At 36.0% G+C, this 16,616-nt stretch overlaps 1 protein-coding gene across 1 annotated transcript in view; it reads left to right on the top strand.

The window, feature by feature from the left end:
• Window positions 1-14,860, top strand: part of LOC140150330 (sodium/hydrogen exchanger 9-like) — a 34,591-nt gene extending 19,731 nt beyond the window's left edge. Inside the window, 5 exon segments of the mRNA XM_072172337.1 lie at window positions 972-1,025; window positions 4,667-4,746; window positions 6,082-6,175; window positions 6,996-7,184; window positions 11,735-14,860. Coding sequence (XP_072028438.1) covers window positions 972-1,025; window positions 4,667-4,746; window positions 6,082-6,175; window positions 6,996-7,184; window positions 11,735-11,761 — 444 coding nt within the window. The 3' untranslated portion in view covers window positions 11,762-14,860.
• The last annotated feature ends 1,756 nt before the right edge of the window (window positions 14,861-16,616 follow it).

The raw sequence follows: 16,616 nt of genomic DNA, 5'->3' as shown, positions 1-16,616 counted from the left end.
TAAAGACCCAGGTGAAGCAAATGGGGTAACTTAATTGGCTGTGTTGATAGCAAACTTATTTTTGTAAGCTGCCAGCATAGCTGGAAGGACCATTTAGCAATCCTTAGTGTGTGGATGTCTGTGCGTGTGTGGCTGGATGTAGGGATGCGTATGCGTTTACCGTCAAACCTCGGACATGTTTATGAAACTTGACATTTCAACTGTGGATGTTACTGCAACTGGGGACTGTCCCCATTTAGTGAAGATGTTCAATTGACTGGAAACAATCTAAAAATGCATTTGAGAGTGCATCCCTATTGTTGATATAAAAATCAACTAGAGATATTGGCAGTTGTCCACTATTTGGACAGCAAATTTTTGGTAAACGGTATAGTTCTGGTCAACAATTTTGCACACTCGTTATAGTGTTATTAACTAGAACTATTACAGCTTTTTGCCTTAACCTTTTAGGGACAAAATTGAATAGTCATGCCTACGCATTAGTTTTTAACTCACTTTGGGGGTTTGGTCAGAGATGCCCTTTGTCTTGCCTGCCCACTGAATGGATACACCCAGTCTGTACAGTTTGTATGGTTAGGGTCAAATCAACACGCTGAAGTGTTTGTTGCGCATGTGTCATGGGCATGGCTGCTCTGGACCTGTGAATGCTAGTTTAGGACACACAGTAGTAAACCTATGTCAGCTAGGAGGGTTCAGTCTTATTTATATAGATTAGTTTTCCTGCATAGATTCTATGATGTCACAGCAGCCAGCCAGCATGCTTTTCTGAACTTTTGCCTCTTGGCTGTTGTGGGTGCTTATTAACCCTAATTTAATTTTGGTGTGTTTGTTGAATGTACCCTCTGTTTAGCCCAGGCGGTTAGGGTTAATAAATATCACATCATCATAGTGACTCTATTTTAATGAGAATAAAATCTAAATCAGAAATGTTTAGTAGTAATAGACAGCCTTTATGATGATTACTATTGCAGAATAATATTGGGGATGGGTCAATGGAAGTTCTTCTTCCACAATCTGCTGCAGGGGTTAGTATGCCATGATAAAATAATAACTAGATTCATCTTGAGTATCTTATTCCTTTCAATCACAAATCATTGCTTGCTTTCTAATTAAATTGTTCTCAAAGGTTTTGCTTGCTTTGTGTTAATGCCATAGAATAAAGAGGTACAGATATGCACCAACAGGCAAAGTCCCTGTGCTTTGTATGCACTGAGAATTCTCGCAAAATCATGAGGGCTGATCATTTGATCGAATCATGTACAAGTTTCGTGCCTCTGGGCGGTGTTTAAGAGAAGATGTGAAGAATAATGAGGTAACAGGTGCACGTATAGACCACTTGGCATGTGATGTCATTGCCCGGCAGTATCTTGCGCAGCATTATGGCAATTTCCATTGTTCTTTGCCCTGCAGTGTGCGTACGCATCGTAGTTTGCTAAGGGCACATGCATTTTAAATCGCCCGCCACATTTCGTATAGTACAAGAAAGCTATTGAACAGTGTAGCGGCTCGTTCAAGCATATCGACAGACGAGTCCCTCGCCTTTGTTGATATACACTGATGTCAAGTGGTCTATACCATCAGTTTTGTCTGTCGCACTTCATGGAGCAAATAGAGGCCGTCAGAGTGACGTCATATGCCGCCATCTTGTAGGTACACACTGCGATGGTCGTTCGATCTCCATGCTTGAACAGCAAAATCACCGCGTTGTTGCGTGATAACAGCTGCGTGGCAAGCTGCGCCCAGCGCGTAGTGTCCGACACATGAACACACAGAAGATTTGTACCCACAAGATGGCGAAAGGCTGACGGCCTCTATTGGCCCTCATTAACAGATGATGATGAACTTTGCCAGTTGGTGCATAGTCTGTAGTTATTATTAGTCTATGGTTAATTGACTTCACAAAGGTGTCTTGAGTATCCTAGGCTTCTTCTACCAAGAGTGTGGTATTTCTAAACTAGATAAGCTTTGCTTTGATAGGTTGCAGTGTGTAGTGGAGGGTATTGATCGAGTTAATACTAATATGATCTTCAAGAAAAAAGTACTTGGGGCTTGGATTTCTAGGTGTTTCAGAGTTGGGATTGAGGTACATTTTGATACATTTTCTTTTCATTTTGATTAATTTACTTTCTGTTTTTTTCTGTTATTTGAGTTTTTTGTTGATATTTTACCTAGATTGGTGTGTGCATAATATTGCAGCTTTTTTAGGGTATACTAGTAGAAGGTTGTGTATTTCTGTTGTTTGATTTATTTATGTCTTTTGTTTGTTTTATGTTATTACCATTGCTGGTATGTGCTTAATACGGCAAGCTAGGCAGATGGGGCTTGGTGTTATAGACAATGGTTTTTAGAGCATGTAACATTCATCCCTTTCCTTTCTGATGGCCTCAAAAATATGCAAAGATTGAAATTCTGCACATATAAGTCTAACAGTCCTTGGATTATGGATCTTAATACTGAAACTCATATTCAAAATGCAAAATCTATTGTTCTTCTCAGACATAAATTACCCTTTTTTTTACTTATACAAGGTAAGCTTTAAGTAGAAAGTGGAGCCATGGAGGGATGTATGTAACATGCTACTAAAACTCAAGGTGTGGCAATGCAGGTATAAGGTGTGATTTGGTATAATAAAGGAGTGATTTGGGACATAATGGATCAACGGCTGTCTGTAGAGTTTGCCAGGTTTAGGCATAGTGCACTAAAACTTAATTGTTGTTTTTGTTTTGTGGTATTATTGCTGTTGTTGTAGCTACTGTTGCATGCTTAAGGTAAACTTTTATGTTGCATGTTGGTTTTAGTAATTACTTTTTGCAGTTAAAAGGGCAACCAAGAATTTACCAGTGAAAATAAAATACTCCATTATTGAAGTTGCCTTGTTTCAGTATAAGATTGACACACACCCTCGTATGTCTAATATGCCCATCACAACAGCACCAGGTGAAAGAGAATAGCAATAGTTCCAATGCTTACTTAATAACAATTTGCTTATTTGTGACTGCATATCTTTTTTTAAATTTCCTGTGGGTATACACAAAGCTAAGTGTGTGCTCACCTGCTGCACTATGATGTAATGTAATGTACATATTGCTGTGCTACGTGCACGGCATTAGATACGTCCGATTCTTAGACTCACATTGGCTCTTGGAAACTGGTGTTTTTCACATTAAGCCAATTTTTGACCGATTTCAACCAAATATAAGCTCTAACGCTGTGTGAATTTTGCAATATTGGGGATCAAAACTGACAGAGGCTTTCATGGACATATAATGAATATACATTTAAAATTACCTGAATTATAGTAAGATTACTAACAAAGAATTTGTTGAAGGCATAATTAATCTGAACACTTACAGTACACTCCCACATTAAGTAGGTATAAAATTTTACACACCACATGGCTGTGAAGTGGTTATTTTTCTGCAATCAAACCACTTTTGTGACTGCTTCATGCTTTCATCATAGGAGAGACAATCTCCTCTAGTGATCAGTATTCGAGGGGGTATCCAAAAGTTTTTGACATCACCCAGAAGTGAAAGAGCTATATTGATGAAATTCTGTCACTGGTCCTTATGTACATTATGGTCCAAAAATGGTCTCATAAGTATGTTTACTTTCTTTACAGGTGGCGCAGTAGGCGCATAACCTGCAAGATGGTGAAAATTGAGGAATGTAGCGTGATTAAGGTTCCTGCATTTGAAGGGTTAGGCCTACAATGCTCAGAAAATCTATGATGAAATGAAAGCTATCTACGGTGATAATTGCCCATATGGCACTCTTGCTTTTTGAAAAAGGAATTTCCAAACTGGCCACATGTCCCTCACAGATGAGCCAAGAAGTGGACGTCCATATTATGGATGGTGCGGCCACAGTGAAGAAACTCAAGAAAGTGGAGAATCTTATCATGAAAAGGTTATGCGCCTACTGCCCATCTAGCGCCACCTGTAAAGAAAGTAAACATACTTATGAGACCATTTTTGGACCATAATGTACATAAGGTCCAGTGATTACGCTGACAAAATTTCATCAATATAGCTTGTTCACTTCTGGGTGATGTCAAAAACTTTTGGATACCCCTCGTATTTCAAAATCATATCAAATGCACATGCCAAGATATTTATAGTCTTCAAGGCCCTTTTTTTCAGATTATATCAACATCTCAAACTTTTGCCATTCAGTAGGTACATATCCACACATTTTTTGTTGTTCGGAAGATAACACTAAAATTAAAATATATTGCTGATTTATTATGTGGGTCTTTTATTTTTACATAAAAACAGCAAAGATTTAACTATACAGTTCACATTTTCTGTTTGTGTTTTATTGTATGTTCTTATCTAGCAATTTTGAGTTTTCAGAAGTTTTATTTCATATAACTTTTTTTTTTTGCGATATATATCTCTCTATATGTTCACAACATTCACAGCAGTATTATCTTATTTATTTACTACAAAACACATTTTACTGTGTTATTATATATGTATATCTTCACTACATGCTTATTTTCATGCTCAGACACTGGAAACGAACCCACAACCTTGTGTTTGCTATGTAGACATCCAAACCACTAGACTATCGGCTCTACCAGAGTGGAGTCAGTAGAGCACAATTTGCATATTCAACTTCAACTCATTATTCTTAAATTGATTTATTTTTGTTTGTTTTACAGAGCTCAGACTTAGAGGCCAGATTAAGAAGAAGACAAGAGCAAGCATGGCTAGTAAGGAGGTGGTATGACTTCGACTACAAGTATCCTTTCATTCATAACGCAAGCATTCATTGTTTTGTGTTATCATGTATTTGTTTTGATAATAAAGAAGATAAGTCCAATTTTGTAAGGTTTCACTAGTTTTGCTACCATGACATATATTTAAAATAGGAAACATGACAAGTGGTCCTGCCTAGGAATCAAACCCATGACCTCCGGTTTTTGTGTTGTGCCTTAACTGGGTTACTCCTTCATGTAATTATACACGAAATTAGGGTTAGTTTAGGGTTAGGGTTAGGATTAGCTTACACAAAATCATTACATGAAGAATCGACCCTTAACTGCTTGGCCACAGGAGTTTGTTTTCTGCTTTAAAAACATGTGGCAAAAGTGTTGAAATGAAACCTTATGAAGGTTGTTAAGTGGTATTGTTTAAGCCTCTGTTTTTCAAAGAGAAGTAGCACGGTTATAAAAATAAGGACTATTGGTTAAAAATTCCAAGAGGGTTCTGGTTGTACAACCTTCTGGGCTATTGAATTCAAGTTGAAGAATGCTGTCATTTGTTGATTCTGTTTTGGCAAATATTTGGTCACATGTGCAGTGCTTGGCAATCCTTTCAAACTTATCAGAATGCGGCCCTGCTTTTCCTTTGAAAGATCTGTTGTGGCAGGATCATGTGATGTGATTTTGTTTATCCATTGCAGAGGTTTTCAATTAGTCAATCAGTACCTCAGGATAACACATGGCATGTGACATCATGCACAAAAGAACTAGCCATAATCTCACTGATTTGGGCTGAGCTAGAGCAAGACGTGTTTTGGCAGATTTGCTTCAGATTCCAAGCCAGTGGAAAAGTGACTCTTTACACCTGTTCCAACATGGTTTCCCGAATAGTCGCCCCCCCTCAAATAAACGCCCTCACCACTTTTTTCAACCAACGTGTTTCAAAAATGCTGATATTTCCATGCTATCTTGTGTAGTAAGCTTACCAAGTTGCTCACATGGTCGATAATAGCAGCAATAATTGGCGAAAATCTGCATAGGAAACCCGGAAGTGAACCAAAAGTCAGTGTTTCTCGTTCATAGTTCGTCATTTTAGTGCGAGTTTTAAGCTTACCTGCTGATTTTAACGGGAATTGTCGTGCTAAAAATGACCTCTAATAACCCCCGTTTATTTGAGGAAATACGGTATATAAATTGACTCAAAATATGAAATTGACAAGCGAGAAAAAATTGGTAGAGCTTGCGGAAGACAGTAAACATGTTACTACCAGGGCTATATTGATCTCATTTTCATTTTCATGTAATTGGTAGCATAATAACCAAAGTTTTTGTGACACTTCCATAGGATTATAACCTTAACTTCACCTTGTCAGATTTATGAAACCTCTATTAACAAAGAAGGGTGGCAGCCTGTTAGAAGTGTTTCCAGAATGTTGTGCACCAGTAGCTTTATGTTTAACAATTCAAGTAAGTAGAATCACCTGTAGGAGGAGGATAACTTGTGCCACCTGCTTGTGGCAAGAAGGATGTAAACAATGCCACCTGTCTGTAGACAGACACTTTTGTGCAGCTTATCAATTTTGAGGTCTTTACATATCTTAAATATAGAGATATTTTGCTCCACAACGCCGTTTTCGCCAATGAAATCGGACATTCCTAAGCAAAGATATTGAGTTATGGTATTATAAAATAAGTCTCAAAAAATACAAGATGCCAGTTATATTCCATTCTGAAACTGAAAATATTTTAAACATTAAAAACATCACAAATTCGCAACAAACCCAAATTGTGAAAAAAAATCACCCCAGGCAGATTTTTGGCTATTTCTCCATTTACGATCCTGCCAAAAAGTGTTTGCTGTCGATATAGCACGTCACATTTGATTGTCTGTGATTTTCTTCCAAAAATGACCAATTCTGTAGAGATTTTGACAATGGAGAATTAGTCTAATAATATATTTTGTCTTAGAAAAGTAATAAAAAAAATGCAAATGATTTTATACAAATAGTGAATATGGAAAATAAAAGCTTGGGTTTCCTGTGTGTTGAATTTGGAATTGGTTTCTAATTCTGACTGTTTCTAACTCGGGAAATATTTTTAACTCTTGCTGAAGCTCTGGCCCCTAAAGCATTGAAATCTGACTATGTTTACAATGTAGTCCACACCTTTTTTTTTATTGTTCCTTTTCTTTCTTTTTTGCCTATTTCTAGTTGATATTACACACTTTAGAGAATAGTTCAGTCCTGTCATGATAATTAACGATGTCATTTTACATCTATTTTTCCAGGATGATACTAATACTATAGATGAAGACAGTGACACAGATTTCATTTTAGATGAGGCATATGCAGAAGGCGAGCTGTCGCGACAAAACTCCACAGGGAACAAGAGCGAAGAAGAAGCAGCAGACGGCGACTTGGGTCTTGGTGATCATCATCTCCGAACACGAGGACTAGATAATCCACCACCTGCCCAGGTTTGAATACCATACTGTATATCATTATCTAGTTATACTAAGTTGTACATTTCCTAAGTCTTCTCATTATCCTGTATTATCCATTCATTGTCCTGCTTATGTCATATAGTTGAAGTCTTTATTACCTCTTGCCTCTACTACTTGCCTCCATTTACTCCACATAGCCTAGGTGTGCCTCCACTTACTCCATATAGGTATGAAAAGCTCATAATATACTACTCAAGGTGATATGGATGGGTACTTTGATATTGCTTTATTCATTTACTTCAAAAACTGATTTTAGGTGTCTTTATAACATTCCATATCAATGTTGTTACTGGCTGTTGTTGCTCTTCAGAAATCTGAATGAGTATAAATTTGATGGAAGGTCATCAGTTTTTATCCAGTGGCCTGTATCAGTATGTGTCCCTTAATTGAAACGTGTTTAGGGAGACAAAAAACACATCAAACTGTTCATAATGTGCAGATCTAGTGCTAGTGTTCCAAATAATGTCTCCATTAACATGACCTGAACTAAAGTAGAACAAAAATGTCAATACATGTAGCTGCTCTTTAAAATTTTTCATAGAAATTTCACAGTGCTGTCTACTTGTACAAATCCCATTCAGTTTTGGTTTTTGAGGTTAAAGGTGCATGACTGGATTGACAGCCTCATCCCCCCACTTAAACATATCTAAATGCAGATTTTGGCATCAGAAGAAAGCCCATAATTTTCTCATAATGTCGGTGAAAGTTTAGGCCTGAAAATATGTTTTATTTAAATGTTATGAAAAAAAGGGATGGCCTCATCAGCATTCTGTCTGGCGGCATGACGTCACTTGCGATAGATCGCTTCTTCCCATTGGCAGCTTTTGCCGAAATTTGCATGGGGGAAATCACAAATCATGCCATAAAATAAATACCTCTTGATGAAACAATTCAAAAGTTCGATTTCTTATCATGGAAATCAACTTTAAATAATTACCAAAGACAATGCAAATTGGTATTTTCTGTGCTGAGAAAATTGACTTGAACTGAAAGGCCCTGTACAAACCAAAAGGGATATCGCGAGGGTGTCCCCTTTGACAGACGTGAGAAGTGTGTAAGTGCAATAGATGGAACAGCCCGGACCGAGAGAATGGTGTACCACCCATAATGTTCTGTTGGCCGTTGTGAAACACATTTTTGCTCTTATATCAAAACCGCTAGTGCAATTTAAATGGAAACTTTGGAGTCGGATTACCTGAGTACAGGCCTCAATGTGGGGTACAAAACACAATATGAAAAAATATCTGACCACTTACCTTAAATATTTCAAACAGGGTCATTATAATACAGGGCAATCCCTCCAAGTACCTTAATAAGGAAATACAGTGTATTATCATAAAATTATAAAAAAATATAAAAAAGATTTTAAAAAAATGCTTTAAAAAATATGAAGTGACCTGATCATGTACTGTACAGAAATATGAAAGATTCTCTTGTAAATTTTCCTGCTAAATCATGTAACCAAGTATTATAGATCTAGTAGTATCCAATATTAAGCAAGTTTTATTGTGAGTTAGAGCATCTGGAGTGGATAACAAAAACCTTAGCTATTAGAATCATGTAAGGTTAGTATAGTATGCCAAGGTGCTATGACACAGAAAGTTAATATAGAATATTTAGATATTAGGACTATTCATACAATGGGTTTTAGTCGAAACTAATCCAGATCCAGGTGAACCATACTGCTGAATTGTTCTGCTCTACACAGAGCTTAACGTATGATGTTTATTATGTATATTTGCAAAATCCATGCTTAGTGTTTTGCACTTTTAACCAGAATTGCAGAGTTCACGTTTGATCTGGATTGATGATTCCACTTTGAATTGAATCACTTTGATTTGATTTTAATCTGAATCTGAGAGTTTCACAGTAATAAGACATGAGTGTTACTCTTTCATGTGCATTAGAGAAGTTCACACTGATCTGAATAAGAAGCTCTCTTTGATCTTGAATCTGATAGTTCTTGATCTTGAATCTGATAGTTCTGGATTAGAAGCTGTGCATTAATTATCTGACCCCTCTCCCATATCCCGGTGGGCAAAAAGAGGCATGCCAAGAGGAGAGGGTGGGGGAACATTTTTTGACAGGCCATTTTGAAATTTGCCCACCCCAGGGGACAGATAATTATTGCACAGCTCCTAAGGGAACACTACTTGAATCTGAATCTTGAGAGTTCCACACTTATCTGGATCTGAAAGTTCAACTTTCATGTGAATCTGAAACTTGACTCTGATTTGGATCAGATAGTTCCATGTGGGTCTTTTTACCAGAATCACAGAGTTATGGTTTCACCAGGATTAAGAGTCCATATTTGTATCATCAAAACATCAAACTTAATCTAGATCTGAAAATTGTATGATGATCTGGATTAGAGATTGCATCTACATGTATGTAACAGGGTAGAATTACCAGTGGCCTATCGTTATCAGCCACGTTATATCTATATTCCATGTGGATTATAATTCAAGATCAAGATCAGATCTAAAACATTGATACATATCCGAGAGTTGAAGGAATTCAACTTTAATATGGATTTGTGACATTGTGAAGTCAAAAGTTCCACTTGGATCTGGAGATAATCATCTTGTTTAGATAGATAATTAGATAGATAGCCAGCCCCATGAAAGGAAAAATACACAATGATTGATTATGTTTGTAACATTGTATAGTTGTAATTAAAACAAGAATATGATAAGTTGATGTTTTGTAACCTGTATATCATAAAAAATATATGCATAGAGTTAGCCCTTAACCGCTTCAATTATAAGAATTATGGATACATAATTGACAAAAGCCATTTATAAGTAGTAATAATTGATAATGCCAACAAAGTTTTATTAATAGTGATACTGCCAAGAGAAGTTTTATTGATATTAAAACAGACCATTATGACAGTACTATGTTTGTGTATAGTGTGCTACAAGTATACTCAGTTCTTGATATAAGGAGAGCTGAATAGACATTTTTCACTTTCAGAATTAATATGAACCTTTGAACATAACAGCTACCTTTGTTTTCTTAACCACTGTAGGGTAGGAAATGACAGGTTATGTTAGTGCCACACTATGGGTGGATATATCACATTTTGACAGAAATTCTTTTCTTAAGCATCAATGTAAACATGACATGAAACAGTGTGGTGCCAGGAGAGAAAAGGGTGGAGGTATGGCCTGTTTGGCCCTTCCTGTATTCATCCTGAAACTAACATCCTTTGCAAGACTTATTTTATATGTTTAGGACCCTCTACCTATGGGCTTATCAGAATGAAAAGGAACAAAAAAAACCCCATCTCTTCAGTTTGGGTAAACTTGGGATGAATTTAGAGAGTTATCTCAAGGTTCTGTCTGTGCAGTAGGCTTAGTAAAGAGAGCACTAAAGTTGTGTGAATGAAATGAAGATCATTCACAACCATTGGGTCAAGAAAGAAGAAATTCATAATCCAATTTCATCTGCCACCGAGACTGTTTACTTACTCTTACTTGCTTCACTCCACCCAAGCATAAACCAGGTATTAACAAATCTGTGGATGGCAACAGACATGGTGCGCAGATGAAGTCCTGGGTAACATTAGACAAGTGTAGGATAATTGCTGTGACTAAATATAGGATAATGGGTGATCCTCCATATCGTTACAGTCAAGACATAAAATGTAAGCTAAAGATGCACTTCTATGGAGAGCTTTCTGGTTATTATGGTTAAGCTGGATGTGAGCTGAATTGGGTATTGCACTATGGTGCATCACTGTATGAAGCTTACAGCTACTTCTATAAAACATGATACTTTTTTTAATCATAGCCATTGTTCATAAACCAATACTTGTTGCTAAATATAAAAGTGATAGTGGAATATATGTTTGTATAAAGTTATTCTACAGTTTACTTGCAGATAGAGTATCATACTTTTGCCTACATATTTATATACATAAAAGTTGCATTAATGTGAAAGAAAAATGAGGTGTATTGAATGTGTGTTGCAGAATAATTTGGCTTCAATGAATAGATAAAAAAAAGCAAGTGATTTAATACGGGACCAAGGCATCACCAAGCCTGAAATTGACAAGTTTGTCTTATCAAATTGAGAATTTTGATTTTGTGAGGTTTTTTTTACAGTCATTCTCATTATTTTGTACCCCTCCTATAAAAGCTACAGCTATATTGACAATTTTTAAAATGAATTCTTATAACATTAAACCTTTAAAAAGATAGCAACTACATTATGTGCTTTTTTATACAATGTCACAATAACATGTAATAACATGAAATAATCATAAAGTTAATAATCGTAAAGTAATGTGTAGACATGGTTGCTGGGCAATTCCAAGACTTTTAAATTATGGTAATGTAGAATTTAGAAAATATCATTCAAAACAACTTGCCACACAGCTTTTTCTCACAGATGAAAATTACAACTTTTCTACAACTAACTCATCATGCAGGTGTGATGTATTAAAGACTAAAAATGCTAAATATGAATTTTTAACTGATTATAACTTGTAATTTTGTTTATATTGTGACTCATTTCAGACAAATGGACATTCAAATGTGGTGTAACTTATGACCTTGATAAGGTAACCATACAAATATATATATGGAGAAAATTAACATATTTGTAGTGTAACAATATCAATTCTGTATTATTATTGTTTTCACATTTTTTTGTATTGTTTACAATCTGATATATGAGACATGTTTGTGATGGGTTGTTCTGATACATGTGGTTCTCTTACCATCTCATTTAGTTTAGCCACTTCAGGCAACATCCTTGCATATACTTTGTTTCACCTTGAGTTTTATAGGAGCGTGTCGGTCGCATTATTGAATTGTGCAATCTAATCTAAACAAAGAACATGCACAGATGTACAAGGGCAATTTGTGGACACGTTTGCCACACAACAGTACTCTACCAAACTGAGGTTAAACAAAGTGTAGGTCAGACGATGACAGTCAACTTGGTTCAATTTGTGTGATACTGGAGTCTTGATTCCTTCATGGTTCAGGCTCACATAGTTTGAGCTACCTTGGAAACAGAATTAACTGCTGATTGATTGCCCTTGCTTACCTTAATAAAAAGCAGGCTGCAGAGGTTTATCATAGATTGACTAGGGTATGGTTATAGTGCTGCATATTACTGGTAGCTGGGTTTTTTTGCTGCTTTCCTTTATCTTTGGTCTCCAACATTCTCTCACTACCTCACTGCATATATGTAATGGCTAGTGCAGGTTGACATTATTTTTTGCTTAGGCAGTTTAATTATGTGAACTTTGAGTTTACCATGTCTCAATTGACAATATAGTGTTGTCACATTTAATGGGAAGTCAGTTCACCTGTTTGTCTGACCTAACATGAGGATGTTACCCACACTCACTTTTCATCATTAATTAGGGAATGTCATCATCATATTTCTATCTTGTCAAGTTACACTGGTGGAGAAGGAATGACACTTCTGATGTACATGCAGTTCTGCTTACTTTGTGCTTCTGATTCATTCATCAGTCTCCATTCTCTGTTTATTTGTGGGAATGCATGCTTGTCTATTAAGTTTGTAAATACCTTCTTACATCTCATTTTACCAAGTTCAGGCATAAACACCTTTTTAAAGGGATTTCATTTGTCTTCCCTTTCAACATTATCCTTTCTGTTGAATAATGTTTCAGAAATAACAACAACCTATCAGTAAGCTGAATCATTTCTTGCTCTTGCTTAAGTAAAAAAAGGTCAAAATCTTTTACTATTCATAGATAAAAAATACCAATTTCTTTAATTTCATGAATATATATTTTGAAAAACAATAACTTCGTTTCTTTGTTTCATGAATCAAATGTCTTTATCTGTAAATATACCCATTTTTTGCAAACTTGGCAACAAGTATGCATAACTACCCATAGAGTATGGGGGACTGAGGCTGGTCCGTGGTGTTGAATCAGACTCAAACAAGCCCAAGCACAAATGGTATTCATGTGGTCGGAGAGGTTGATATCACCTTTACACCTTTAACTCTATTTATACTTCTATACGCTGGCGAAGTGACGTATTAAATCAGATAACCTACCATAGCAATAGGTGAAAACAATTTTGAATATATCGCGCTGCACTACAAGCAGGTTGCACTCGTCACCTGTGTATGTCTGCAATCATAGATTGAATACAATCCGGTCTTTTCAACGGATACTAATCTTACAGGTGCGAGTGATCAGCATGATATGGCTCAATGCAGAGCTACCACGTGAACGTACCAGTGCAGCGCGGTATATTCAAAAATTGTTTTCACCTATTGCTATGGTAGTGAATCCAATTATTACATTACTTCGCCAGCATATATATTGTGTAGAAATGATAACACAATTGTGTGTTTTTCTCTCTGGGTGATGTGCCTCATCTCACATGTAAAAGATCTTTGAATATTTTAACTTACTTGATACGCATACATCATACATTCAAATGTAGCAGTTTTATGTGAGCTACTTAGGCAATATGCCATGGGGCTATTCCAGTTGAAATCCATACACCCCGTATGGAGGACATGACCTTAATTTTCTATACAGGGGGTGTAAATTTCAAATGGAGTCAATCATTGAGTATTTGAAATTCACACTCCCTGTTTGGAAGATTAAGGTCATGCCTTCCACAGGGGGTGTATGGATTTCAACTGGAATAGCCCATTCCGTTGGTCAGAGCAATCACACTGCAATCATCATTTTATGTGTGTATTAGCAGGACAACAACTAATCAAATATCCCAAGATCTCTTACTCATTCTTTTTCTTCTCATTTTATTTTGACTGACTTAGTCTAATTTGGTCCTAGTAAAATGCTATTGGTGGTGGATAGGTACTAATGGCTCTTTCTATCGTACACTGAACATTCGCATAGTGCTTTCATTTTTCATTTAAATGAAAAATTATAACACTATGCAAATCTTAATTATTATGCTTGATATAATTTATTACATCACCAGGGTATGATAAAAATAGTCATTGGTACCTAACTGGGCACCGATAGTTCTATATGACCCAATTAGACATGGTGCCGTAACATGTAACATTAGCTCACCACATGCACCGTCATATGAAAACTATGACAAATAGGTTCTTAGGAGATGAAAGATTGATGATTTCAAAGAGCCGACACACATGTAGACCATTTTGACCAATCAACCCACAAAGATATATTTTACAAAACAAAAATAATGGATGGCTTATTTATTTATTATATAAAAGGTAATGATAATGATTTTTAAACTTTCAAATACAACTCCTAAATTAGTGCTTTTCAAATTATTTTATGCAATTGGTGAGAAATAATTTTGTTGATTAATTTGTTCTTTCTTTTTATAATTACAAATTACTTGTCTAGATTTATTTTCAGAAAGATTTTTACAATGTTATTCGCCTATTGCATGGTTCCACCAAGATGCAAGGAGAGCCTCGAACTGGCATGACATGAAAGGAAGAATAACATAACTTGATGCAATGTTATATGACTGGTTCAATTCCCATTCATGCATGCTGCCAAATCGAGGCTCTCCTCGCACATGACGGAACCATGCAACGTGTGAATTTGGTTTAGAAAATTGCACATCTGCTGGTATAATCAGAGTACTTAGTTCCAGATTTACATTGTACATGATGACCTGTTACAAACAAGATCATGAGATAATAAAGGTATTGTTTTTAGCCGCTGGAGTGCATCTATCGTCTCATATAACACAGGCGACATCGTTCCGCCTCGTTGTTTTACGCCAAAAATAATGATGTCGCCCGTGTTATATGAGACGATAGATGCAGGACAGCGGCTAAAAACAATACCTTTATTCTCATTCTTAAACACTTCAATTCAAATAAAAATATCATAAGTATTACAAATTTCATAAGTATTACAAATTTCAATCAAATTAAATTCTACATTTTACAAGGAATTACCTATGGCTTAAAATCGATCAGTCCCGGTGTTGCTATGCGCCTCCGATTGGTTCAAATAGCGAGTACGCGTATCGCGTCGATGCGCACGCGCTGACCCGTGTGATATCATGTCATATCACACGGGTAAGAAGCAATAAGATTGCAGAAACGTTCTCAAGTGTTTAAGAATCACTGTTAGCACTATTGTGTTGTGTGTAACCAAATATCGCTTTGATTTGTTTTGCTGTGTATGTATGGTGGAAGAATTGGATCTGAGATTTTCTGAACTGACATATGCATACATGTACTCACTCATATTTCCTATACTTTCCATCTTCTGTAGATGTGTGTCTTTGCCTTGTTGTGTATGTATGTTGTACATGCACTTGTTAGAGACGGCTTACTATGGTTTGAAAAAAAAGCATGCACTATATTTGACCTAATTATCACCCTGGAGGCAAATGAGTGACCACAGATAAAAAAATAAACAGGTATGAAAAGTCTGAAAAACTGTAAAATTTGGAAAGCTCTCTTGTATTTTTGTACAGAGCAAGTGCAGAAAAAGAGATGAAATCAAATAAAAATGTCTAAGAACTCTTTCACATCCCTGAATGAAAATCAAAATTCCAACTTGACTTTTGTATATAAACAATAAGGTATGAGGTGTTGGTTAGGTCAAATACAGAAGCACCATTTCAAAAGACCAACATTGAATCAACATTTTGTAGATTACACATTTGAAACCTTGTAATATAATCTTGTGTTTTATAAGCATATGGATGCTAATTCTCATTCAATTCTAACAATTTTTGAATATCTTACTCATACCACTTTACACAGACCAGCTTCATTCTGTGTATTTAGTGTCCTTGGTTATTTAACCAAGTGAAGAAATGACTGAAATGTACCAATATGTTACAGGGTATTGTACTTTTTGTGTGTACGGTATACACATGAGTGGTGGTATTAGAGTAGAGGGGCAAGTTTTTTTTGTTTTCTATGTCAAATTATATGTTTTTTTTTCCATTTTCTAAAATTTCAAGATTCTAGGGAAGGTTCTAGAAACAGGTAAATATCTAATATCATGGCTACTGTCATTACTATCGGAGATTGTGGCCCAGGGATCAAAGTACTGAACAGAACTGCAAAATTATGACCACTAATTGGCCAAAACGGCAAGTAAATAAAGGACTTGAAGAAAATATCAGTGGAATATGGGGTTTGCTAAGGCTGACTGTACTTCAAAATTCAAAATTGCCAATATTTTAGGTGGAAATAAGCTTACATTTGCAAAAGTGCATTTTCTCTGTTTTCCGTTTTCTACTAATTTATTTCCATAAAACATAAAACTTCCCACAGCTCCAAAAATCCGGAAAAAATAGCATAATAGGTTGACAATTAGTGTAGGCTGATGGCTTGAAATTAACTTGTATTCTTCAGTTTCATGGGAAGTTATCGAGGCTTGTATTGTTAACACTGCCTAAGATAATGTTTTAATAAAAAATGTCA

This window comes from Amphiura filiformis, chromosome 4 (assembly GCF_039555335.1).
Source record: "Amphiura filiformis chromosome 4, Afil_fr2py, whole genome shotgun sequence".
NCBI classification, from domain to species: domain Eukaryota; kingdom Metazoa; phylum Echinodermata; class Ophiuroidea; order Amphilepidida; family Amphiuridae; genus Amphiura; species Amphiura filiformis.
This window is presented reverse-complemented; position numbering and strand designations above follow the sequence as displayed.